The sequence below is a fragment of the Microcebus murinus genome, chromosome 1 (genome assembly GCF_040939455.1).
Source record: "Microcebus murinus isolate Inina chromosome 1, M.murinus_Inina_mat1.0, whole genome shotgun sequence".
In the NCBI taxonomy this organism is placed as follows: Eukaryota; Metazoa; Chordata; class Mammalia; order Primates; family Cheirogaleidae; genus Microcebus; species Microcebus murinus.
The window spans coordinates 147,767,882-147,793,239 of NC_134104.1; the positions used below are offsets into that span (position 1 = coordinate 147,767,882).

General features: G+C 44.0%; 2 protein-coding genes across 5 annotated transcripts in view; one reads left to right on the forward strand and one right to left on the reverse strand.

Annotated features, from left to right (window-relative positions):
- The window catches only part of CTNNB1 (catenin beta 1), a 37,901-nt gene extending 32,571 nt beyond the window's left edge, over positions 1 to 5,330 (forward strand). Inside the window, exons 11-16 of one of the 3 annotated variants that reach the window (XM_020284687.2) lie at positions 806 to 925; positions 1,446 to 1,596; positions 1,686 to 1,807; positions 2,919 to 2,979; positions 4,035 to 4,255; positions 4,722 to 5,330. In XM_020284687.2, coding sequence (XP_020140276.1) covers positions 806 to 925; positions 1,446 to 1,596; positions 1,686 to 1,807; positions 2,919 to 2,979; positions 4,035 to 4,243 — 663 coding nt within the window. In that variant the 3' untranslated portion in view covers positions 4,244 to 4,255; positions 4,722 to 5,330. Of the gene's footprint in view, positions 1 to 805; positions 926 to 1,445; positions 1,597 to 1,685; positions 1,808 to 2,918; positions 2,980 to 4,034 lie in introns of all 3 variants that reach the window. The other 2 variants (XM_020284674.2, XM_012770232.3) reach the window with 2 other exon arrangements.
- The window catches only part of ULK4 (unc-51 like kinase 4), a 541,908-nt gene continuing 521,269 nt past the window's right edge, over positions 4,720 to 25,358 (reverse strand). For both annotated transcript variants that reach the window (XM_076006616.1, XM_020284578.2), the window contains exons 36-37: positions 15,316 to 15,401; positions 4,720 to 12,645 (exon numbers count right to left, since the gene is read on the reverse strand). In XM_076006616.1, coding sequence (XP_075862731.1) covers positions 12,567 to 12,645; positions 15,316 to 15,401 — 165 coding nt within the window. In that variant the 3' untranslated portion in view covers positions 4,720 to 12,566. The remainder of the gene's footprint in view (positions 12,646 to 15,315; positions 15,402 to 25,358) is intronic.

Below are 25,358 nucleotides of genomic sequence, written 5' to 3' on the forward strand. Positions count from 1 at the left end.
GTTATATATATGCGTTCACATTGGGGCTTTGGCTTTCTCCATTTGTTACTTTTGGTATTGGCCCATCTCTATGGGCTGGCTTAAATAGAATGCTGAGGGTACCTCTTATTTTAAATCTCTAGGAAGAAAGGTTTTGTGTCCTCATAAAAATCAAGTTATTTATAAAAGCTGCTAAAAGTTGCAGAATCATAACCTCTTTTAAAACTCAAACCTATAAACAGGGAAAGCAGATGGTACTTACATATTATAAGAGCTAACTTCCTTTTCCCATATAGGCTATCAGTTGAATAGTTTTGGAAGAAGTGAGGAGTGGATTTTCTGTGCAACTCAGTGGAATTTTAACAGTTGGTGTTAAAACTTGGCAAAGTTTTCACCACATACATGAAGATACATAAAAGTAGAGGGGACATATCAAAGAAAAACATTTACGAAGTCTGAGCATTACTTTCCCATCTTCTCTTTTTATATACTTTTTACCCAAAGTGGTTGGTGCCTTGACTGTAAGAAAGTTGTCTGTGGGATTCAGAGGTACATGGAAGCTGTACTTTATTGTGTACAGCACTGCATGTGGGGGAGGGGTACTGCCTGGAGTTAGTGCTGCCAGGAGACCTGCTCTCCAGAGAGTAACATACAACTTAATGGAATTCTCCTTCATTCCTGAACTAATAGCAGATTATATGGAATTTGGGGTATATAATGTGACTAACTCTAGTTTTATAATTGCTACTCAGAATGGAAAGCCTTTCACGTTCATAGACTTTAGAGAGGAGAATGCCCTATCTGTTAACCACATTTCTTTTGATAGGAGGGGGTCCGCATGGAAGAAATAGTTGAAGGTTGTACCGGAGCCCTTCACATCCTAGCTCGGGATGTTCACAACCGAATCGTAATCAGGGGACTAAATACCATTCCATTGTTTGTGCAGGTATGTGGGTTTTAAGTGAGGTGTTCTGGATTTTATATGTCCATAAAATGTAAAGATTTTAATGATTAACAGAATTTCAGAAAATTAGGGACCACAAGTAGGGGCAACATTTAATTTTATTAAGATTTCCTTCATTTTTCTTGGTCAGCAGAAGGAGAAACATTGAGATTCGAGCCTGAAGAAGAGGGATAGAAGACTACACTTCTAGGGATGCTCAGTTTTAGAAGGAGGAGAAGTGGCCTGGCAGGTCATAAGCCTCCAACCAACTCTGGGTTTTCTAAATCTTAGGTGAATCACAATTGCCTCTGGAGAAGGGGTTCGTAGCTATAAATATTCTGGAAATCCAGTATTCCCAGAGCATTAAAACACCCTAGAACTTAAAATTCAGAGAATATGATTTAATACAAATGGTGTGAATGCCTCTTATACTCTAAATTGGGAAAGTTTGCACCACAGTGGGGTGCTTGCTATGGTTTAGTTTTAGATTTAATTAAGTTTTATTTGTGTGTTTTCTCTTTAGCTGCTTTATTCTCCCATTGAAAATATCCAAAGAGTAGCTGCAGGGGTCCTCTGTGAACTTGCTCAGGACAAGGAGGCTGCAGAAGCTATTGAAGCTGAGGGAGCCACAGCTCCTCTGACAGAGTTACTTCACTCTAGAAATGAAGGTGTGGGTAAGTAGAAAAGGAACCAAAGCATTTACTAGATGTGTACAGTGAAGCCTCAGCTTTTCCTCAAGGGCCTTTTTTCCTTCCTCTCCTAGCGACATATGCAGCTGCTGTTTTATTCCGTATGTCTGAGGACAAGCCACAAGATTATAAGAAACGTCTTTCAGTTGAGCTAACCAGTTCTCTCTTCAGAACAGAGCCAATGGCTTGGAATGAGGTAGGCAAATGTCAGTACATTTATCTGGTAGTTTCCCAGAGTAGGTATAAGGCGGCTTCTTGTTTTCCCTCAAAACAGTACACATCCATTTGCATTGACTATATCCCTGGCTTGAGTGTTCATTCTTTATGCTGTCCAACCACTGCTGTGAGGGGAGAAGTACAACTTTTAAAGAGCCTGTTTAGAATCATTACAAACAAGTTGTGCTGCTTAACGTTAGAATTCATGAGTGAGATAGATGAAAATGTTATCAGATTAAGATTTTTCAAAAGGGTATAAGGAAGGAGGCAGTTTGTTGAATACCATTAGTTGGAGGTCAGTTTATCACTACTTAAAAACACTAAACTTTTTATATACTTTTCTGTTTGAATTTCTGCCATGAATTTGTCTTCAGTATTTGTTCTCAGTAGAGGTGTAAGATAGGTGTTCATTGAAACATTGTTTCTAATAAAATTAGGACCACCCTTGAAGTTTATTTTATCCCCCCCATAGTGATCAACTATGGTACAGTCATACAGTGTGTTCTTTTTACTGAATGAATGAAAAAAGAGATTGTTAGGTTAAAAAAATGCAAATTACCAGTGAGTAATGTGTTAGTTGGGTTTTTAATAGTCATCTTATTGACATGTTTCAACTTGAGTCCTTAACTTTCCCCACCCACCCCCTTCCCCAAACCTGTTCTTAGTCTTTTCTGTCTCGGTTAATGGCAGCTTTGTTCCTCCAGGTGCACAGGCTAAAAATCTTTCTTTCATATTATATAACACATCCTATCTGTCAGCAACTCCTGTGGAGGGAAGGTGTTTTTGCCTGTTTTGTTTACTGCTGTGTCTCTAGCACCATGGAGCAGTGCCTGGCACATAGGTGCTTATTAGTATATTTGTTGAAAGAATAAATTAGTGAATATTTTTAATACTATGTGCAAAATAAAAAACAAGTATCTTTAAGGAGTGTTTTGAAGAACCTCTGTTTTCTGAGTATTTCTGTAATGTGTGAGTTCTTTGTTCCTTTTGTAATCTGAAAGTAAGCATGCTTAGAAAATATTAGAGAATATACTTTTGAGAATTTTCATTTTGCTTTCTATTCTTCCATGCTTTGTGCCTTGCTTATCTAGACTGCTGATCTTGGACTTGATATTGGTGCCCAGGGAGAACCCCTTGGATATCGCCAGGATGGTATGTGTCTCATATTTCTTGATTAACTCCCGATCAGTCTAAAGTTCTAAAGCTTTATCAAAAGAGCCAGTTTGCTCATCTGGGAAACCAGAGTTGGCAGAAAAGTTGTGGCTGCAATTAGAAACAGTTCTTAAATTTCAGAGTCAGCAGCAGTATCTTTAATGGAGCACAGGGAATTCTGAGCCACACACTGAGCAAGCAACAGGATCACACCACATCAACAAATACACACTACTACTGGGCCTCTGTGTACAGGATGTTACAGTTTGCCTGTTTTTTAAATTCTCTTTCTGGTCAGAGAACTCATAATGCCTTTATCTACAACCTATCCAGCAAAGTGAGAGTATGGGAGACTCTTGCCTCTAAGCTCAGATCTGGAGTGAGTGTTTACATAGTTGCATTATCAGGGTTTTCTTGGAAAGCCAATTCATATCTGGATAATGAAGATGGAGGATGGAATAGACCAGTAACGACTATAACCATCTTCAGTTTATAACCTCATCTGGTTTTACTTAATTACTAAGCCACTAAAGCTCATAGACTTCTTACCATGACAGATGGATAGATGCCAACCCTTAAAAAAACATGTTTTATTGCAAATGGTGTCTTGAGTTTTCTCACTACTATAGTATCACCTGGCTTTCCAACAGATAGATTATGCCTGCCACACCTCCTTATTGTGTCTTGATCTCCTTCCCATGACTTCTTACTGCCTAGGTGGTCAGACCCAGTAGATTCCTGCTTCTCTTCCTCAGGAACCTTAAGTCTCTGCCAGGGTAAATGTGAAGTGTTCAGGGATAGACTAATGATGTGATTAGAACCTGCTAATGTGACCTTGGTGGAAACAGACATTGTCTAGTCTCATGGGTGGCCTGGCACTGAGTAATTACTTGCCTGAAGAAAACTAGAAGTTGAAAGAGGCTTAGAAAGCAATGCTTTCTGGCAAGATTACTGTCTAACTTTGGATGCTCTAACCTCAGTGTTAACTTGTATATCTGTTTTTCCTCCCCTCCCATCCCCCTTGCCCATTTTGTGGCTGCCCTTGACTCTTCTAGATCCTAGCTATCGTTCTTTTCACTCTGGTGGATACGGCCAGGATGCCTTGGGTATGGACCCCATGATGGAGCATGAAATGGGTGGCCACCACCCTGGTGCTGACTATCCAGTTGATGGGCTGCCTGATCTGGGGCATGCCCAGGACCTCATGGATGGGCTGCCTCCAGGTGACAGCAATCAGCTGGCCTGGTTTGATACTGACCTGTAAACCATTCTTTAGGTAAGAAGTTTTAAAAAGCCAGTTTGGGTAAAATACTTTTACTCTGCCTACAGAACTTCAGAAAGACTTGGTTGGTAGGGTGGGAGTGGTTTAGGCCTATTTGTAAATCTGCCACAAAAACAGATATATGCTTTTGAAAGGAGATGTCTTGGAACATATGAATGTTCTCAGATTTCTGGTTGTTACGTGATCATGTGTGGAAGTTATTAACTTTAATGTTTTTTGCCACAGCTTTTGCAACTTAATACTCAGATGAGTAACATTTGCTGTTTTAAACATTAATAGCAGCCTTTCTCTCTTTATACAGCTGTATTGTCTGAACTTGCATTGTGATTGGCCTGTAGAGTTGCTGAGAGGGCTCGAGGGGTGGGCTGGTATCTCAGAAAGTGCCTGACACACTAACCAAGCTGAGTTTCCTATGGGAACAATTGAAGTAAACTTTTTGTTCTGGTCCTTTTTGGTCGAGGAGTAACAATACAAATGGATTTTGGGAGTGACTCAAGAAGTGAAGAATGCACAAGAATGGATCACAAGATGGAATTTATCAAACCCTAGCCTTGCTTGTTAAAAAAATTTTTTTTAAATATCTGTAATGGTACTGACTTTGCTTGCTTTGAAGTAGCTCTTTAATTTTTTTTTTGCAGTAACTGTTAGTTTTTTAAGTCTCTCATAGTGTTAAGTTATAGTGAATACTGCTACAGCAATTTCTAATTTTTAAGAATTGAGTAATGGTGTAGAACACTAATTCATAATCACTCTAATTGTAATCTGAATAAAGTGTAACATTGTGTAGCCTTTTTGTATAAAATAGACAAATAGAAATGGTCCAATTAGTTTCCTTTTTAATATGCTTAAAATAAGCAGGTGGATCTATTTCATGTTTTTGATCAAAAACTTTATTTGGGATATGTATGGGTAGGGTAAATCAGTAAAAAAGGTGTTATTTGGAACCTTGCTTTGGACAGTTTACCAGTTGCCTTTTATCCCAAAGTTGTTGTAACCTGCTGTGATACAATGCTTCAAGAGAAAATGCGGTTATAAAAATGGTTCAGAATTAAACTTTTAATTCATTGGATTGTGTCATTTTTCCTTGTCATTAAATGGTTCATGAGGTTAGTAAGTTTATGCAACTCAACTTCATCCTGAGGAAAATACACCTAGTGAAGTAATTTAAGTTTTAATAGAGAGGGTCTTACCTTGAAATGGGATTCTTTGTCATGTTTCTTTAGCACTTGGCCTTGGATTAAATTGTACCCCCAAGAAAGTGTTTCACCCTTGAACATTATGATTGATTGGCTTTTGTGGGAGGAGAGATTCTACACTCTACAACTGAAGGACTCTGGGCTGAGAGCCTGTGGCCAAGACTCCTTCAGCCTTGGCCTTTTTGCTCAAGTGACCAACAGCTCCTCAGTTCAAAGGCATCCATCTGGGGTACTAGTCTTTGGGCTACATAAAGCTAAAAGAAATACAGAATTAAAACTGAAAGCCAAATAGACATCCCTCACCCCAAATCCCTTCAGATGGTTTCATTCCATTAAGGTCATAAATACTAAATAACTACCTGGATTTGGACTCCACACAAGTGTTACTCATTTGGAGAGGGGAATTCCTTCAACTCCACTTTGAACTGATAAACATCAACAATTATCTGAACACAATCAGAACCAGAATGGGCCGCCTTCCATACTATCTGCCAGATGATCCTATCATCCCCGTGGTAGGTCTAACAAGATTATTTCATCTCTTAGAACAGGCTTGTTAAGACTTGTGATTTGGTCTTTTAAAAAGTTAAAAGTGTTTTGTGCTTTAGGGAGACCTGTTTTTGATTTACTGTTTTTATAATAATAGTGACTATTAGACAAACATACATTCAGTTTCGTTGTTAAAAATCTGCTACATCTGGGGAGAACCTTTTGTCAGTGCCCCTACATTCCAAAAATAAATTCTTCACTGTGGTCTGAAATGTAATTGGGTTTGCAAAAAAAAAAAAAAAAATTCACATAGCTGGTGAGGTGGTAGGTCTCAAGTTCTGCCTCATATATGACAAACAGAACCAGCTAGTATTTCAAGAAGCCTAGGTAGAACACAGTGAAGCTCTATAAAGCATTACAGTAGGATATTTCATTTAAAAACCTTTTTGAAACCAGAAAATATCTTCAGAGTTTTACCTAATGTTACTGTATTTTTGAAGTTCCATTTAAAAGCGTAATATGAAAGTTAATCTGCTTTACCACTTTGGGACCAGCGTTGACTGTAGACAATAGCCACAGATGAACGCACACAGCGACTTTAGCCGACAGCCGTGATATGACTTTTCTAATTTTTCATTTATCAAAATAAAATTGTGAACATTTAAAAATAACATAATGAAAACATGTATGTATGTTACCTATTCTGATTTACATTACAAGTAAAGCTGCCTGTAAAATAAAACAAGCTTTCAGTGCTTTAAAGCTTTCCTCATTACACAAGAGCAAAATGGATTCGTTGTCAATGCACAGCACAAACTATCGTCGTGCCGAAGTGGTTAAGGTGGTTCTGAGATGTACTTAGAAGTACTAATAGGGAAGAATAGCCAAGACACATATGAAGAATATGAAAGAAAGGTTTGCTAGCAGCTGTCAAGCCCTAGCTATAAAGCTAAAGGTAATTAACACATTGCCATGCAAGGAAAAAGAAAATTTTTCCTTGGGGACACGGTGTCTTATTACAAAAATAGAATACTCTGAAAACAAAATCCTAATTTAATGAAAAATCTGTTAAATGCAACTTGAAAAATAGTTCTCATAACTCCCAAGGTGAAGAGATGTGTAAGTTATGTAGCTTCATGAGGCCCCAGGCTCAAAACCAGTGTGAGTTAAATACAATTCAATGTGGCAGCTACTGTGTTAACACTTACTGATACAGGGATAGAAATAGAGATTCACGGGCCAGAATAAGACAGACATCTACACACAACTTTAGAGGTAGCATTGGAGGTCACTGTGGAAGAAGAGGGACTTTTTCATAAAGGTGTGGAACAATTAGGTAGCTCTTTGAATGAAACTGTAACAATAGGAAAACATCTATGACTAACAAAATAGCAAGAGCGTAACCACTTCGGTACGGCACTCGCAGGCCAGGAAACCCTGCCCACAGCCGGCACTCATAGTCCGCAGGATAGTTTGTGCTGTGCATTGACAACGAATCCATTTTGCTCTCGGGTGACGAGGAAAGCTAAACACTGAAAGCTTGTTTTACTTGACAGGCATCTTGTAATGTAAATCAGAATAGGTAACATATACATAAATGTTTTCATTATGTTATTTTTAAGTGTTCACAATTTTGATAAATGAAAAATTAGAAAAGTCATACCAGCTGTCAGCCAAAGTCGCTGTGGGCGTTCATCTGTGGCTATCGACTATAGTCGACACTGGTATTGAAGTGGTGAAGTAAAGGCAGTATCGGTATTACTGATTTTTTTCTGTGGCCTCAAGCTTCATTATGGCTTGGTAGGGCACAGTGTGACAACCCACATTGGAAGCACACCTGTCCAACAATTGCTTTGTTCACACAAGAGATATAATAAAAATCTAGTTTTACAGAATATGGGTGTGGGCATAGTATGGGTATATCTCAAAAATAATAATGAACAAAAGCAAGTCCCAAATACATGCTTTAGGACTTCATTGGTCTTCAATAATTGAAGAAAAAGGGACAAGCTATTGTAAGGAAAGCATCCATGGATGGTAAAGCCAAAAAGGAAGTGATGACTATAGAAATCAGAATAGCAGTTACCTGGGGATGGGATAGAGGTTTAAAGGATACCGGCAAGACACCTAGCCCATCCTGGGGGTAGTGCTGAGGAAAGTGAGGAATCACATTTTCAATACCAGAAATGGTGGTGGGGATGGCCTAAATGGAGTGCTACCCACCTGCATTTCTGGCCCACGTGGGTATGGGAGGTGAAGATTATGAGAAAACTGCAACATGGCTGTTCAAAATAGGAGGGCTTTCCAGTGTGAGCTTTCCTTTTCCTTTATTCCGTTATAATGTAGCTATGAGACAGCTGTGGGAATTAGACATTTGATCCCACTGCAGTGACCACCATTGAGCCAAAGAATGAAGTTTTCCATGTTGGAGCAGATGTTCTAGACATGAGGATTTGATCTGATTATTTCAATCCTTGACAGTGAAAGATCTTGAGATAAATATGTTCTTTAATTCTATAGTTTTGGTTACTATAATAAAAACAAGAGCTGAATCATGTTGTTTGGTTTATAAAAGCAAAGAATGCCGAGTCGATTTTTGATTGTTGAGAATCTAACAGCATTTCCCTGCCTTAAGCAAATCAACCACCAAAGTACAATTACAAAATGATAGGAAGGGTGGCGGTACTGAGAAGACAGACAGTTCTTCCTTTTTCTTATCCAGTAGTTCCTACGTGGAGTCCTGTATGGGGTTCATTCCATCCCTACCCCATGAGACTCCAGTAAGCCAGAGGGACAGGACAGGCCTCGGTGGACCAGCAAGAGTGGGGGGTGGGGGGCAGATCAGCACTGGGAACAGGTATAGGAGTATACAGGGAGGCAAAGGAGAAACCCCAGCCTTTCAGACAGGCTGGGACAGTAACCCTATGTATTCCCAAGGTATGTTCTTGGCTTGAACAGTGAGTTCATAAACTTGTGTCCATAAACTCTTGAATTTCCATGTTGGATACGGGCAGCAGAGCTACTCTATGACAAAGGATTTCTACTCTTAAGAATTTATCTAAGGTATGCTCACACAATTAGGAAGTACGAGGATATTCACTGCAGCTCGATGAGTAATAGCAACCCAAATATCTATCACGAGGGGACTGACTAGTTAAGCAGATTATGATGCATCCATTTGGTGGACCACTCTGCCGTCAAAAGGGAAAAAACGCAGCATATAAAGCTATCTTTTGATATAAAATGATTTTCAAAATACATCGTGAAGCAGAAAAAGGAGCAGAGTTTACGGCTGCTAACATATGGGTAAAAAGTGTGTGTGTGGGGGGGAGTTTGTAGAGTCTTTGTAAAGACTTAAATATGCATAGTCTAACCCAGGATGCATACAAAGACCCTAGTGACACCAGGCATGTTGGGGGAGGAGTCTGAGGTAGGGAGAGACAGCAGTGTGAGGGAGATACACTGTACATCTGGGGTGTGCCCAGCTTATGCACTGAATATTACCTATTCAAAAGTAAGTATTAAAACACCTAAAGAATGCATGTGTCCTCTACCACCTCAACATCAAGCCTCTGATGAGAGAGGCCAAGGGTAGGATTTAAAAGGCCACAGTTTCTTGCTCCCACACTTCCCTCTCGGCCCCACTGGAGCTTGAAGCTATTGGGGCCAAAGCCACCTAAACTTTGGCTAGTCTTGTCCTTCCCCCACCCCAAGGGGCCAAGCCCCTTATAGCCTCTTCCCTCCTAATTTTCTACCTTAGCCACCACATTTATCAGGGAGATTTATTTCTACATGGTATTTTTCTGTTGCCAAGGGAGGGAAGAGAAAGGGCTTCTTGCTTCAAGTGGAGGCAAGAGAGACCCAGTTCCTCTCCCATCACTCACTCATCCAAGAGCCTTTCTGCTTTCTGAGCTATAGCATGGAGAATTCCTGCCCTGTGTCGACAGGTTGACCTGAGACTCTCATGAGGTAATACAGGAAATATGAAAAGACAGACAAATGCAAACGACCATAAGACAGCAAATACTGTTGCTGCATCCCACAGACCCACCTACTTAGCGGCCCCAGGTGATTGTCAGCTCCTCAGGACACCTGTGACCAGAGTCACCCAAATGGCACTTCCCAAAGGGACAGCTCAATAGGCATCCACTCTCAGGCTGTAAGTTAAGGCAAGGTCTTGAAGCTTTGGGCCTGCTGTTAGTGGAGGGAGAGGAGATAGTCTTGTGCAACTACCTGGGCCTCTTGCTGCCTCCGACCTATCTTTGTGACCTCAGTAACACCATTCATCCCTGGAGAGGCTCAGCCAATGGGTTGTAGCCAATTATCAAATAGCTAAAGCTTGGGGACAGGGAAGGAGAGGGCTAGTAGGTGCCTGGGTCTGGGCCCCTTGCCCACTGCCAGAATCTTGAGCTTTCTGAGAAGGGACAGGGGCCACCTCTGTTCTCAGAATAGAGACAGTCTGAAAATGCCAAATAACCAGGTACAGGCCTAGGGAGAGGAAGGAGGGGTTGCCATTCTAAGCTCACACCCCCACCTCTGAACTCACTGGGACCTGGGCTGCTGCTTGCCTTACAACTCCTTTGTGAGAATGACAAGAAGGATCCCATTCCCTCAGGAGCATACAGCCCCAAACCAGGGTACAAGGCTTCGCATGGACTAGCTTTAGTGACTGAGCACTTCTGGCAGGGCAACAGCTCTACTTGGGACCATCACCCTCCTTGTCTCTTGCTTACTCAGATATGCCTTTGCCCAGACAGGCAGTGCTGTGGGTCTCAGGAACAGGAGTGGTACACTCGACAAAATGGTTCCAGAATGTTAAAACCTTCCTGTTTTATGTTAAATAGCAAAGAGTCCTCCCTGCTCAGCTGAAAAGGGAAAAGAAGGAAGAAGAATATTCCATTGTTCTAAAATACATTCTGGGAGGACTCTATGCCCAGAACCCCAGGGCAGTTCCCTGAAGAAGTGAATGAAGGGAGAAGGCAGGGAACGCAAGGAGACCTGTGCCTGTTCTTGGGTCTGGCAGGCAAAGCCACTGAGCTGAAATCCAGGCCTCTGGCTCCATCAGCTGCTCCCCTCACTCCCAGAAACAGGCTATCCAGCCAGACCAAGGCCATGTGGATGTACCCAGCCTGGGGACGGGCACTTCGCCAGAGGACTTAAATAGTGGAGCCTCCTCACCCTGGGCAGTAAGTAGGCTATGAAAGGCCAAATTAATCTGCTTGTTCCTGGGTGGGACACACTCTTACACCCCAATGATTCACAGCTCAAGCTCTGAACATCTCACTGGGGGACACACATAGGCCATGGAGTCAGAGTCCAGGCTCCAAGCGAGTAAACAGGCCTTGGGCAAAGGAACGGCTCCTGTGAGCTTGTTTTCTCATCTGTGAATGAAGCTAAGAATGCCAGATTTGCAGGTTGTGGTGGAGATTGTCAGGTAATTGACACACAGGCCTTCCATGCGGTTGTGCACAGAGCTGTTTTCACTGTAAAGCCAAATGGAAATTGGCAACCCCCCCAGATCACTGTGTCAAAGTAGGGCTGCTGGTGACAGTATGACCAGTCTCCCATGATGCCGTAGATGGGGCCATCTGTGGGTCTACAAGGCTACCACTTCTGCTGTCCCACCCATTCCACTAGCTGGTGGCTGCTGCCTGGGACAGAATCAATCTGGGCAGTGTTTGTTACGGGGCAAATGCCCTCTCTTAAGCACAGAGCGTTGGTCCTGGGAGAGGGTTAGCATGCATTGATCTAGCCTAGCCCTCTCATTTTGCAGATGGGGAAAAGGAGTCCCCAGAGAGGCCAAGGGATGACTTCACTTTACTCATCTGCTTGGAGCTACCCAGGCTCACCCCTACCTTCCAGTCCAGAGTTCGAGAGCAAGCCTTCCCCAGTACCACAGTCCCAGCATCCGCCAAATACTGTCTGGACTCTTACATAGGAGGTTCTCGGGCATCTGTATGAGGGAACATGAGGCAGAAGATGGAAAGATTTCAAGGGTAAGGGGTTAGGAGGTAAAAGTTGGGAATGAATCTACCTTGATGCCATCATCCAATCTGGGTGGACAGACCTTCAAGGAAGCCAGTGTTCCTTGAGCGTTTTGTATTCCCAGGCAAACTTTTAACAGTCTATGCTGGTGAGTCTTACCCTAGTCCTCCCCAGGATTCTTGGAATCAGTCTGTCCCTGAAATGAAAAAAGCCAGGCTTGCCGTGGAGTTGTGGTTGGGAGAGCATTCCTGCCTGGTCCTGCCTTTCTGCTTCTCTCCAGGGAGAGAGGTGCTCACAGACGCCGGCAGGCTGAGGACTGTGCTTCTCGTCCACTTTGTTAGCACAGGCAGTGCTCACTTCGGAGGAGGCCTACCTGGCCCACACAGAGCGAAAGGACGTTTCTGAGAACAGGCAGCAAACCTGGGGTCCCCAAGATGCATCCCACAGGAACCGAGGCAGTCCATTCTGAGCCGGTTTCCTAGGCCCCCGCGTCAGTAAGAGCACTTAAGCTGGCAGGTTCTGGGTTCAGCTGACTTTATTAGGTCCAAATACAGCTGTGGGTGGTGACGTGGTGAGTGTGCTTGGGAGCCGACCCTGCCCGTGCAGCCGGGCTGGGGCCACACGGTGGGCTTGTGCTAAGTGCCTTCCTGCCGAGTGCCCAGCAGCTTGAGGATTTCCAGGGCTAAGGAAGCCACAACACTGTCGGCGGACGAACTGTGAGGACAAAAGCAAAGGAGAGACGCTAAACGGCATCGCCAGGGTAAAACTGGCAGGAAACCCTGGCTCCAGGGCCATGAGGTGAGAACCCCAGCCCGCAGTCCAGGTGGGCTCAGAACTGGCCATGGCGGCCCCCCTAAGCCAGGCCTGAGGTCCTGGCTGTGGCCACCACTCAGCATCTGAGCCAGCCCTGCCAGGAGACTGCGACTGCGCCATACGGGCAAGTCAGCCGGTCAGCAACCAGTCCCCACCCGGCCCTGGGGCCCTCCCTGGGCCTGCAGGAGCTGACGTGAGTGTCCCAGACCCACTCCACACGCTGCCCCTCGCTGCCCCATGGTGCCACTTCCCGGCCCGTGGCAGCTCTGGGCTTCTTGCTCTCATTGGCGTGGATGTACAATTAAGAGCTTAAAATGGAAACTTTGTTACTGGAGCAGATTGTCTGAAACACGTTTAAACCTGTGCCTTAACAACTGTTGGTAAAGAAAAGACCGACACATAGCAGTGACCCTTGAAGTGTAAAATTAGCTTGTGGCACCCTCTTGACTGCACAGAAATAGAGCTGTTACCAAACAGACGGGTGGGGTGAGGGGGGGCTGCATAAAAGACACGGGTGGCAGTGGGGCTGCCACCGAGCGGGAGGCGGGGCCATGCATTCCTGCTCCGGGCATCAAAGGCCCTGGGGACTCGGAATGCGTTTGAACTCTGCCTCTGGCGAGGCCAGGCGAGTCTGGTGGGGCCCCGCCCACCGGAGCAGCCCCAGGGGGCTGGCACGGACCGCAGACCAGCTACCCTCAGAACCCGGGGCACTGCCGTCCACGCGTTCCTGGTTGACACAAGAAAACCCTTTCTGGTTGGGCCATGCGAACAAAGCCCAAATGAGACAACTTGGCAGTGGTGACCTCCCCACCCAGCACAGGATCTGCCCGGTGTAGACATTCGGATGCCGCAGCACCGGGTGTGAGCGCAGAAGAGGAGCTGTCTGTCAAACTCCACTCCTCCGTGGCCTTCCCCATCCCCTCCTCGGCACAAAGCTGCCTGGGGTGTCTTTGTTGCAGCGTTTCGCACAGGGCCGGGACCCTGGGCATGGAGGCCACCTGCTCCTCACACACCAGGCTAGTGGGGGCCCGGAGTCCAGCCCAGGGAGTCACTGTCCAGGCCTTACACCCAGGGCCCAGCAAGGTGACACGGGGCCCCTCCAGTGCAAGCCAGGCTCTCCTTTACCTCACCTCACGGAAGACCGCGAAGAAGAGCTTACTCCTCTGGTTTAAGCTAGAGGAAAGGGTGAGGAGGGACGGCATCCTCCTCCCCCACCCCACCCAGGATGAAACGCAAAAGGCTGGCTGGAACCGCGCCTTCTCTGCAGGCTCACCACCTTAACATGCCTCAGCCGCAAACTTTCTCTTCAAATTAATACCAAACCCAAAACACACCCGGAAGCAGATGTCGCAGAACGCTACAGCTCTGAGAAGATCAGAAATCACCAGGAAATGGCAGGCCCACTCTAGGTCCAGTGAAGGTCAGGCACCCTTGGGAGCTGGGTCCTCCCCGCCCCAGGGTGGGGAGAGCCGCCGGGGCTCAGGCCACAACTTCCAGCCACCTCCCTCAGCTCTGGGGACAGTGGCCGGAGGGAGGAGGTGTAACTGCGTTCACTGAGCCCCCGCCTGCAGCCGGCTCCGGCGCTGCCACACACACACAAGCCAATTATCCGCCACCGGCTGCCTCGAGTTGGAGACCTGCGGCGACTTTCTCTTTAGTCCCATGTAATTTTTCTTCGGTCACTTGACACTTTGGATGAGAATGGAAAAATCTGTAAGCCTCACTCCTACCACCTGCCACCACCTCGCAAGTCCTATGGGGAGGGGGTGCATGTCACTGTGGGACGAACCGCCCCCCTCCCCCACCCACCCCGGGGGCCCTCCTTCTCCCTCCCTCTCCTCAGAGCGTCAGTGTCAGGAGCGTCAGTGTCACCGTGGGGCTGGCTGAGAGGCCAGTGCCTGCCTTCACAGCGTACACCTGCTCCGGGGTGACAGGCCTGGTCTGTGGATCTCATTTCTAGGATGTTCCAGACACACTGAGTGTACAGCCGAGGACTAGGAGGCTGGCCCAACCCCACACTGCCGGCTGTCAAGTACTCTGCTGTGTGTGGTCGCAGATCTGGCAGGGAAGGCAGCCTGGGGGGCTGCAGAGCAGGCTCCTGTCAGCCCCGCCCCGCCCCCACACTCCCCCTGCTGGTGCCCTGCCCAGCCCCACCCCACCTGCTGGTGCTCCACAAGGCAGTGATAAGGACACAGCCGCTGGGGGGCTGGGGAGGGCAGGGCAAGTGTGGACAGGCCACGTGCTGCCTCTCTCATGAGGTTCACTACCCCTCCCACCTGGTCATCATCTGCTCAACCTCCTCAGATGCCTCAAGGTGAGATGTTCTTTACCCTGGCAAGACTCACACCTTCTCTCCCTTGCTGACTCCGTCCCCTCCCTCACCGCAGGGGACGCCCGTGGGAGGAGGGGCAGAGCATCCCTTCCCACACTGGGAGGGACCTCAGTGGGCAATGACAGGCTGGAAGGTGGAGGTCCCCGGTGTGGAGGAGATTGGGGGGCTAGAGAGGGGTGGAGAAAGCAACGGCTGAGAGTGACAGCAGACTCTGTCCTGCTCCCCGGGGCCCCACTCACCCGCTAGCCGGGGCCAGCTGCTCCAGAGCCTGCAGGAGGCAGCCCTCGCTCTTGAGGCTCTCCAGGTGTTGCTCATTGGAGGTGATCTGCAAGGGTGGGAGGGAGAAGGAAGTGACCAGCTTGCCCATCCCTGAGTCATACCCCGCAGGATGGGCACCTGAGTGTCAGGCCACACAGTGCTGCCTGCGCGGAGCACTGGGGGCGGGCAACCCCCTCTACCCCACCCCCCAGGGTGCTGCTGACCATAGGAATTTACTGGCCATGGGGGGTAGAGGCAAGATGCTGGTGACTCTTGGGGGGGCAGGAGGGGGTCTGTTGGGGCTGGGGATGGCCAGTACGGGGTGCCCCACGTGGTCCCTCAGGAGGCTCTGGGTCTGGGAGCCTGAACTTTCCAGTTAAAGCAAAACTACGTTGTCAAAGCTGGGACATTGTGGGGCTGGCTAGTAACTGGAAATCTGTCCTTGGGGCCCTGAGCCCACACGATCTCTTTCAAGTGGGCAGAAGGATCATGATCCCGGGTGCCTGGAGACCTGGGGGGGGGGCTGGGATAAGAGGGACTAATAACCAAACCCCAGGAAGTGCGCCCACGCTAATCACCACAGTCCTGGAGAAGGGGCAGGATATCCTTGGACATCCCTGACTCTGTGGCACCTGTTTACGGAGTCATGAACTCTCAGGACTGGAAGGGGCTCAGATGGGGATTTACCTAGCTCCAGCCCCCAGAGACCTTGTAATTCATCCTCTCCCCGCCCCATAAAACCAGCCCACGTCCTGTGAGGCGGAGCAGAGATGGCTTGAGGAATGAATCTTTGACTCTACTATTAGACTTTCTCCTCTTAAGTCATCATTCACATCCTATTTTTGCCTTTGATTGTTAGTTTAAAATTTTTATAATAAACACTAATATGGCACTTTACATTTCAGAAGGCTCTGCAGTTTCCTCTATGTTTTCTCATTTATTCTTCTCTTACCCTTGCAAGGTAAGTGTGTGGCATGTTTTATATATGAGGTAGCGGAGGCTCAGTGAAATTAAGAGGCTGCTGCAGGAGTTCACACACAGCCTGCTTCTCTCCCCGCCATGAAGCTGGAGCCAGCCTGGCCTCAACTGGCTTTGATCATAGCAACCCAAGCCGGATTATTATTTCCCCAGTTCTCCAGAAGAGGCTGAACATTTCTTAGCCAATCACTCATAATGATAGGAAGGTCAGAGGGGTAACAAACCCTCCACGTGAACTCCGAATTACACGTGAGAATTACACCTCCACTGAGATCCTCTCCCACTGCCAGTTCAACGGGCATCAGGTGTGATTTTTGCAAAGATCTGCATCTTAAAAGAGCTGCATGTAAATGTGTTCTGAAATTTACACCCAACTTGAGTTAAAAAGACTACTTTCTGAAAATGTCAGCTGTAGTTCAATTATGTCTGAAGTAGGCACAAACTTATACTGAAGGTGTGTGTGCTCCACATCAGGGTTCTTGGGTGAAGATTCCCACCTGGTTTTCCTCGGAACTGCCTCGGAGCGCCCAGCGGAGCTACCTCCAGGCTCACCGCCCCTGACCAGCCCTGCTGCAGGGTTGTGGGCAGAGGCTGTGCTCCCAGGAAAGCACCCACAAGTTGCAAAGAAATGACAAGACCACATTCCCCGACAAGGCTGGTGAGAAGGTGCAAATAGAAAAACATGGTGAGAATTACGGGATCAAAGGAAGAGACCCAAATAGTATCATGTGCAGCTGACACGGATGTAGACGTAAACAAAGCTGAAAGAATTAACTGAAAACCATGTGATTTAGCTGCTTAACTGAACTCTTAATAACATCAACTGTTGTCTTGTATATAAGGATATATTTTTAATTAGAAAAATAATATTTTGAAAGCATATCAATCAGAGGTTCCAGTTTTGGGTAAGACAATGAAAACACACGCCACCATTTCTCTCCCTTTGCATGCAACTATCAAACCTGAACAAGCCAGGGAAGGTGGCTCATGCCTGCAAATCCCAGCACTTTGGGAGACTGAGGCAGTAGGATCGCTTGAGGCCAGGAGTTTGAAACCAGCCTGGACAACACAGCAAGAACCTGTTGCTAAAAAAAAAAAAAAAAAAATTAACTGGGCATGTTGATGCGCCTGTAGTCCTAGTTACTCAGGAGGCTGAGGTAAGAGGATCAGTTGAGCCCAGGAGTTTGAGTTTATGGTGAGGTATGATTGGGCCACTGCACTCCAGCCTGGGTGACAGAGCAAGACCCCAACTCTCAACAAAAACGCCTGGACAGAGTTCACAGCACGGCTACGGAGAACACTGAGAAGTAATAGCAACAGGCAGATTGGGGGCAGACACTGAATTCAAAACGCCAGTAAAACTCATGGTGAGTTTAGTACTTCTTTCCCAGCCTGAAGTCAACAAACCCAAACTCCAGACATGATCTTTGTGGGGCAGACAGAAAACTCCAAGAGAAACCCAGCCTGAGGGAGGGGAAGGGGACTCCCCAAAGCACATAGAGAGCAGATAAAACACTCCAGGTTTTTTTTCACTCCTTTTTTTGCCCCAGGCCATTCTGCAGTGGCAGTGGCGACAAGCTCTTTTCTTTCTCTATTTTCCTAGTGTTTGGCCTGGGTGTGGCATAATTGTGGAAGTGTTACGTTTCTGGCCAGGCAGAAAATGGAAGAGCCAGGGAACCAGAAAGTACTGGGGAGATAATACATCAGGAAGAGCTTAGGAAAAGGATCCTATGAAACTGTCTGTGAACTCCTGGGCTCATCCCCAGCCTGTGCATGCCTGGAACTGATCCTAATAGCATACATACCAAAGACTCAAGGAACTGAGCTAACAGATAACTTTCTGCCCACATCCCAAACTGACCCCTGGGGGGAGGGACACACCACACAGATCCACATAGAACTGCAAAACCTTTGAAACTGATCTGACACTGACATTACAGTTCCAACCAACAGCCTGAATCTAACCAGCATAATTGCTTGCTAAAACAAAAATGTCAATTATTCTCTGTAGGGTTTCAACAAGACAGAGTCTCATAATGTAATATATAAAATGGCCAGGATAAAATTCAAACCACCATAAAAATCTCAACTCGCATGAAAAAAGACAATGGAGGACGAGAAAATGATGCAGATGTTGGAATTATCTGACAAACGCTTTAAAGTGTTATTATAAAGATGCTAAAAAAAAAAGCAATCACTCTTGAAACAAGTATTAAAATATTAATAGAATGTGTCAGTAAAAGAAAAAAATTAGAAAATATAAAGAAGAATCACATGGAAATTTTAGAACTAAAAATATAATAACCAAAATTTGTAAAAAGCTCATTGTATGGACTCAACAGGAGCATGGAGATGTTAAGAAGAAAGAGTCAGTGACTGAACATAGAGCAAAAGAAATTATCCAATCTGAGCAACGAAGAGGGAAAAAAAGATGCAAATACAAATGACTCCTCAGGGACCTGTAAGACAATAAAAGGGTTGTGCCATTAGGGTTCCAGAAAGAGAGAACAGAGAATGAATGGATGGAAAAGTATTTGAAGAAATAATAACTAAAACTATTCCAAGTATGATGAAAGAAAGAAACCTACAGATTCAGGAAGCTGAGTAGAACCCTAACAACATAAACCCAAAGAAATCCACATCCAAACACATCATTACCAAACTTGCTAAAGACGAAATCTTGAAAGCAGGAAGGAAAAAAATTATGCATTAACTATAGGGTAACAATGATTTGAATTACTGTGGATTTCTCATCAGAAACCATCAAGGCCAGAAGACAGTGGCACAACATGTTCAAAGTGCTAGAAGAAATAAATCATCAAACTAGAATTCTGTATCTAGCAAATGTCATCCAGGAATGATATCGTGATATCAAAATGTTATTCAGGAATGAAGGTGAAATAAAGACATTCTCAGATGAAGGAAAGCTAGCAGAAACAGAGCTGCTGTAAAAGAATTACTAAAGGAAGTTCTTCAAAGAGGAGGAAATAATATTAATACCAGAAGGGAACTAGGAACATCAGGAATAAAGAGCAGAGAAATGGATGTCCTCTTTCTTTAGAAGATGTTTGGTCTTAGGAAAGCAAAAAATATAATATATTCTGATGGGGTTTTCAATGTATGTAGATGTAACATACAAGATAACTGGAACATAACTGGGGGAGGGAAAAGGTAGTAGGGCTTCTTTTTTTTTTTTTTTTTTTTAAGAGTCAAGGCCTCACTCTGTTGCCCAGGTTGGAGTGTAATGGCACAATCATAGCTCACTTCAACCTCCAACTCCTGAGCTCAAGCCATCCTACTGCCTCAGCCTCCTAAGTAAGTAGGCGAACATAGGCGAACACCACTAGACTCAGCTAATTAAAAAAATTTTTTTTGTAGAGACAGGGTCTCATTATGTTGCCCAGGCTGGTCTCAAACTCCTGGTCTCAAGCGATCCTCCCACCTCATCCTCTCAAAGTGCTGGGATTACAGGTGTGAGCCACTACCCCTGGCAGTAGTATAGATTCCAATTGAAGTGGTAAAATATTAGTCACAGTAGAACATGAAAAGTATTTTATAATTTCAATAGCAGCTACTAAAAAAATTTATATAAAGGGATAAAGTAAAAAACACAATAAATAAATTAAAATTTAATACTAAAACTTTTTAATTTCTACTTTAATTTCATTATGGTCAGAGAATGTATTTGCTATGGTTTCAATTCTTTTAAATTTGTTAAGATTTGCTTTATGACATAGAATATTGTATACATTGGTGAATGTTCCTAGATTCTTTGAAAAAATGTGTATATTATTGTTGATGGATTCAGTGCTCTACAAATGTCACTAAGATCCAGTTGATGGTACTGCTCGGTTCTCCTTGCTGATGTCTTGTCCACTCATCCTATTTCTTTACTGTGAGAGGAGTTTTGAAGTCTTCAACTACAATTGTAGATTTGTCTGTTTTTCCTTTCAGTCATACCAGTTTTGGCTTTGTGTGTTTGGAATTTCTGTTGTTAGATGCATACACATTTATTGTTGTGTCTTCTTGGTTAATGAATGGACATTTAATGAAAATGTCCCTGTTTATCCCTGGTAATTTTCTTTGCTCTGAAGTCTACTTTGCCTGATATTAATATAGCTACTCTAGCTTTCTTTTGATTTACATTTGCATGTTTTATCTTTTTCCATCCTTTTATGTTTAATCAACCTACCTCATTATATTTGAATTAAGATTCTTGTAGATAGTATATAGTTGGGTCACTTTTTTAAGTCATTTAGAAAATTTCTTGCTATACTTAGTTTATTTATATTTAAAGTAATTCTTGATATTTTAGATTTAGTCATCTTTTTTGTATGATTCTGTTAGTTTCAGCTGACCAGGAAGATATATCAATTCAAAATTCATATGCCCTTAATCACAGCCTCAAAATACATAAAGCAAAAAAATAAAAATGACAAAACCAAAGTGAGAGTTAGATCCATAATCATGGCGGGACACTTTTCAATCTCTCCCTGTAGTGTGCATACCCAACCCAGAAGGGACAGAGAAGTTCTAAACAACAAAAGTAACAAACTTGACCTAATTTACATATATGGAAAAATTAATCTACAAACTGCAGAATATATATTCAAGTGAGCACGGAAATTTCCAAAGTACACTATATGCTGAGTCATAAGACAAGCTTTGACAAATTTCAAAGGCATAAATCTAATAAGACATATCAAGGTCTGCATGACAAAAACTGTAACATGCTGATGAAAGAAAAAAACTAAGTGGATATTCCAGGTTCAAGGATTAGAAGGCTCCATAGGATTAAGTGATAGGATTTCTTTCAAAATCTAAGTTTAATGACATTTCTACCAAAATCTAAGAATTTTTGTATTATAATTAATTCTAAAACTTGTATGGAAAGGCAAAGGAACCAGAATAACAACAACAATTTTGAAAAAGACAAATAAAGTCTGAGGAATCATACTACCCAGTTTTAAGATTTACTATATGGCTACAATAACTATGGCAATGTGCTACTGTGTTTCCCCAAAAATGACCTACCCATAAAATAAGCCCTAGCAGGATTCTAAGCATTTGCGCAATAGAAGCCCTACCCCGAAAATAAGACCTAGTGATGGGCGTGGCTACCCAGCTTATCTTAACAACCCATGCATTTCGTGGCAGAGTGGTAAAGAAGACGAGCAGCCCTTCTCATCTGCCCCATCGTGACAGCTACTATCCCAGAGGTGACCAGAAAGGTTCGGGCAGCCCCACCAACAAGGTTGCTCCCCCTGTCAGGTCCCGGCCATCCTGTGCGTGCTGCAAGCTGAGGCTTTGAAGGGAAAATAACTCATCCCCTGAAAAGAAACCCTACGGTGTCTTCTTGAGGAAAAATAAATATAAGACCCTGTCTTATTTTCAGAGAAACATGGTATTAGCAGAGGGATGGATGTATAGATCAATGAACAGAATAGAAAACCCAGAAACAGAACTATACAAATACTGCCAAAATTTTGACAAAGGTGCAAAGGTAGTTCAATGAGGGAAGTTTTTTGAGCAAGTGTGCTAGAACAAATGGATGTCCATATGCAAAAACATGAACCTTATATAAAACATAATTCAAAACTGATCGTGAATCTAAATGTAAAATGTAAAACTGTAAAACTTCTAGAAGAAAACACAGGAGAAAATCTATGTGACCTTGGGTTTATCAATGAGTTTTTAACACAAAAACAATCCCTGAAAGATAAAAATTGATAAATTGGACTTTATCAATGTTAAATATTTTGCTCTTTGAAAATACTAATAAGAGAATGAAAAGATAAGCTTTTCATTTGCAACTCACATATCTGATAAAGGACTTACATCCAGAACATAAAAAGAACTCTTAAAATTCAACAATAAGAAAACCAGCCCAATGTTAAAAATAGGCAGAAAATCTGAGTAGACACCTCACCAAAGAAGATACATGGGTGGCAAATGAGAAAAGATGTTCAGCATCATTTGTCACAGGGAAATGCATGCTAAAATGGCAATGTAATACCACTACATACTCATTAGAATGCCTAAAATTTATAAAGCTGACAATAACAAATGTTAGTAGGATGCAGAATAGAAAGTCTCGTTTATTGCTAGTGGGAATGTAAAATTGTACAACACTTTAGAAGACAATTTGGCAATTCCTTATAAAATTAAGTATAGTCTTACCATATGGCCTAGCTATTGCACTCTTGGGTATATGCCCAAGTGAACTGAAAACTTACATCCACATTAAAGCATGTATGCAAAACACTATTTCTGCTTTATTCATAATTGCTAAAAAGTAGAAGCAACCAAGATGTCCTTCAACAAGGAAATGGAAAAACAACAAGGCAGCCATCCATGCATCACTTGGAATGCAATCAAACCTGTATAGTCTGATGTGATTTCTAGAATGAGATACCAGTAAAAATAAATCCGGGTAACATTTGAATAAGAGTTTTAATTTGCCTTGCTAAATTATTTTGCCCTGTGACACCAAAACCATTTTTTATAATTAGCCCAGGTTGCAATATTGGGATTTCAAGTAGCTTTGAAATGTATGATCCTAGGAATGAATTGCTCCTTTCTCCCCAGTCTCCTCTTAGGGCATTGAAGGTTATACATTAAGATGGGAAACAACTTTCTTTTAGAAATATTTGAGTCCACTATATCTACCAATGTGACCTTCAATCTTCTATTTTCTCAGTACTTAAATTTTCTCAATAACCCAATTGTGGGTCTTCTCAAAAATCATCCACTTACTTCTCTTTTGTGCAACCTAAGCAGAGAATGTTGCGTGCACACTGAGACCCACAGAGAAATCTCCTCGGTATCATAAATGGGGGTGGAGTAAAGTGACCCTTGGCCACTGTGATGTTGAGTTCATGGCTAAATGACTACTGGAGAACTTCTGTGTGATGAGAGAAGACAAATAAGGGCACTGAACCGACTCATTAAGAAAATAATGCAAGTTTCTGTTTAAAAGGCAGCTAGAAAAAGGAAAAGAAAAGATATGAGAGAAGATTGGAGAAGAGTATAAATGTAATATCTGCTTCCTGTAGTAATTTTCATTATTGTAGTCAGTTAATCCCCGTAAGTCAAGACAAGCAAACTCAATTTTATTTTGCAATAATATACTACAGCAGAAGTTCCTAGACCTCTGAGTCCATGAGTGGACTTCAATATTTCAGAACATCAAGTGGCAGGCATCCATTTCCTTCAAACAAAGTCATGCCTGCCTCTCATTTCTTTGCTTTATGATAAAAACGGATCAGCTGAAGCTGGAGTGTTAGTCGTTATCTCATGCTGCTAAGGCATCTGACTGGTAGCTATATGGCTAACACCAATCAAAACAGAAACATGAATTATACTAAATACATAAAGTTCACCTGGTAGACGGGTATTGTTCAAAACATGGGGTCTTTAAGGGAAAAATCATAAGAGTTGAGGATTTGAGCTTAGAATTAGGATCAACTTGGAAAGATGATTCCTCTGCATCTATTCAAGATACATACATATACTAAAAAATCAGATAATGCACTTTGGGTAAACACATAATTTTATTCAGCCTTCTGCTATGGTCACTTTAACATGGCACTGTGTCAATCTGGCATTCATGTATCTCTTGGTTTAACCCAAACGTTGGAAGGAAATTCCAGCTGTCCTGCAGAATCATCCCTTGAATTTCCTACCAGGCTCATGGATTGTGAGGTAAGTGGCTTTCTACACAACACCCTGTGGTACTGAGTTTGGAATGGCTCTTTTCTGGATTTTTGGCTTCCCTTGATGCAAACTAGCAAGAGGAGCCATGCTCCGCCTCCTGGTAGTGGCAGAGCCCTGAAGGTGGCCAGCCTCTTCAGTGTGCAGGCAGGTTGTGACAACAGGGAAGGCCATGGCTTGCCCACAGCAAAGTGGCCATTGAGGGCCACCAATCCGAGCCTAGTGTCTTCTCCGAGCCTGGGTATACCCTTATCTGAGGCCTTAAAAAACAGTCTCAGACTTGTGGGAGGAGGGGGGAAAAGGGCATTTATTGAAACCTTAAAATCTGTACCCCCATAATATGCCGAAATTAAAAAAAAAAAAACCAAAACATGCCGATCAGAATGCACTTCTGTTTTCTATCACTGCGGCACACCATGAAGTTATTATGCTGGTAAACATGACTCACAGCATCATCCTCTTGCGGCTCGTAAACTGCTCCAGTGTGGGCTTCTGTGTTTATGGATGTTTTTTTGGTGTGGAAAGACACGCGGCTGTGACTGGGTCAGGTACGGGCAGGCCATGATACTTTATGAGTGCCCAATAATGAATGTTTGTATCTTTCGTGGTCCTGAGTGTGCGTGGCAAAGAGAAGCCACGTGAGCTCCAGCTTTCTGACCATGAGCTCCTCCCGACAGGCCCAGGCAACCCCGACAGACGAGGGAAAAACAAATCCGGAGACGAAGCTGCCACGGTGACTGCAGCCCAGGTGCTCCCCGGCGCTTGTTATTACAGACGCACACATCACACGAGGGAGGATCGTTTTAATTCTGCAGCCTTCAGATCTCATAAATACAAGTAAAAACAAGCAGGTAACTATGACAACTTTACTTCAGAGAGTTTAAATTTCAAAAATAAACCTATCCATCCAGCCCCTGTATTTTGTCCCTTTAACATATACTTTGTCTTCTATTCAGCTGGAGTTTTCATGTTACTTCAAAGCCACTGCTCCCAACTGGGTATCGAGGCACGCCACCCGCCTGCCACCTGATGCCAGGATGGAATCTGGAGGAGGACCTCTGGTCGGTGTGATGCAGCCTGGCAGCCCCTCCCGCACGCACTCTCTACCTGGCGTCCACAGTGTGCATTCTGGGTCACTCCAGAACCTTCTCAAGCTGCTGCCGGGGTCTCACCGTGTATATTCAGATTACAGCAAGGTCTCTATTATTAACACATGCTGCTCTGCATCTGGGCCCATATGCTCATCACGTCTTCCACGGGCTGCTGGGTGCAGCTGAGGTGGAATGGAGTAATTCTCATGCACAGCCTGGGCTGCCTCACCGCACCTGTGCCT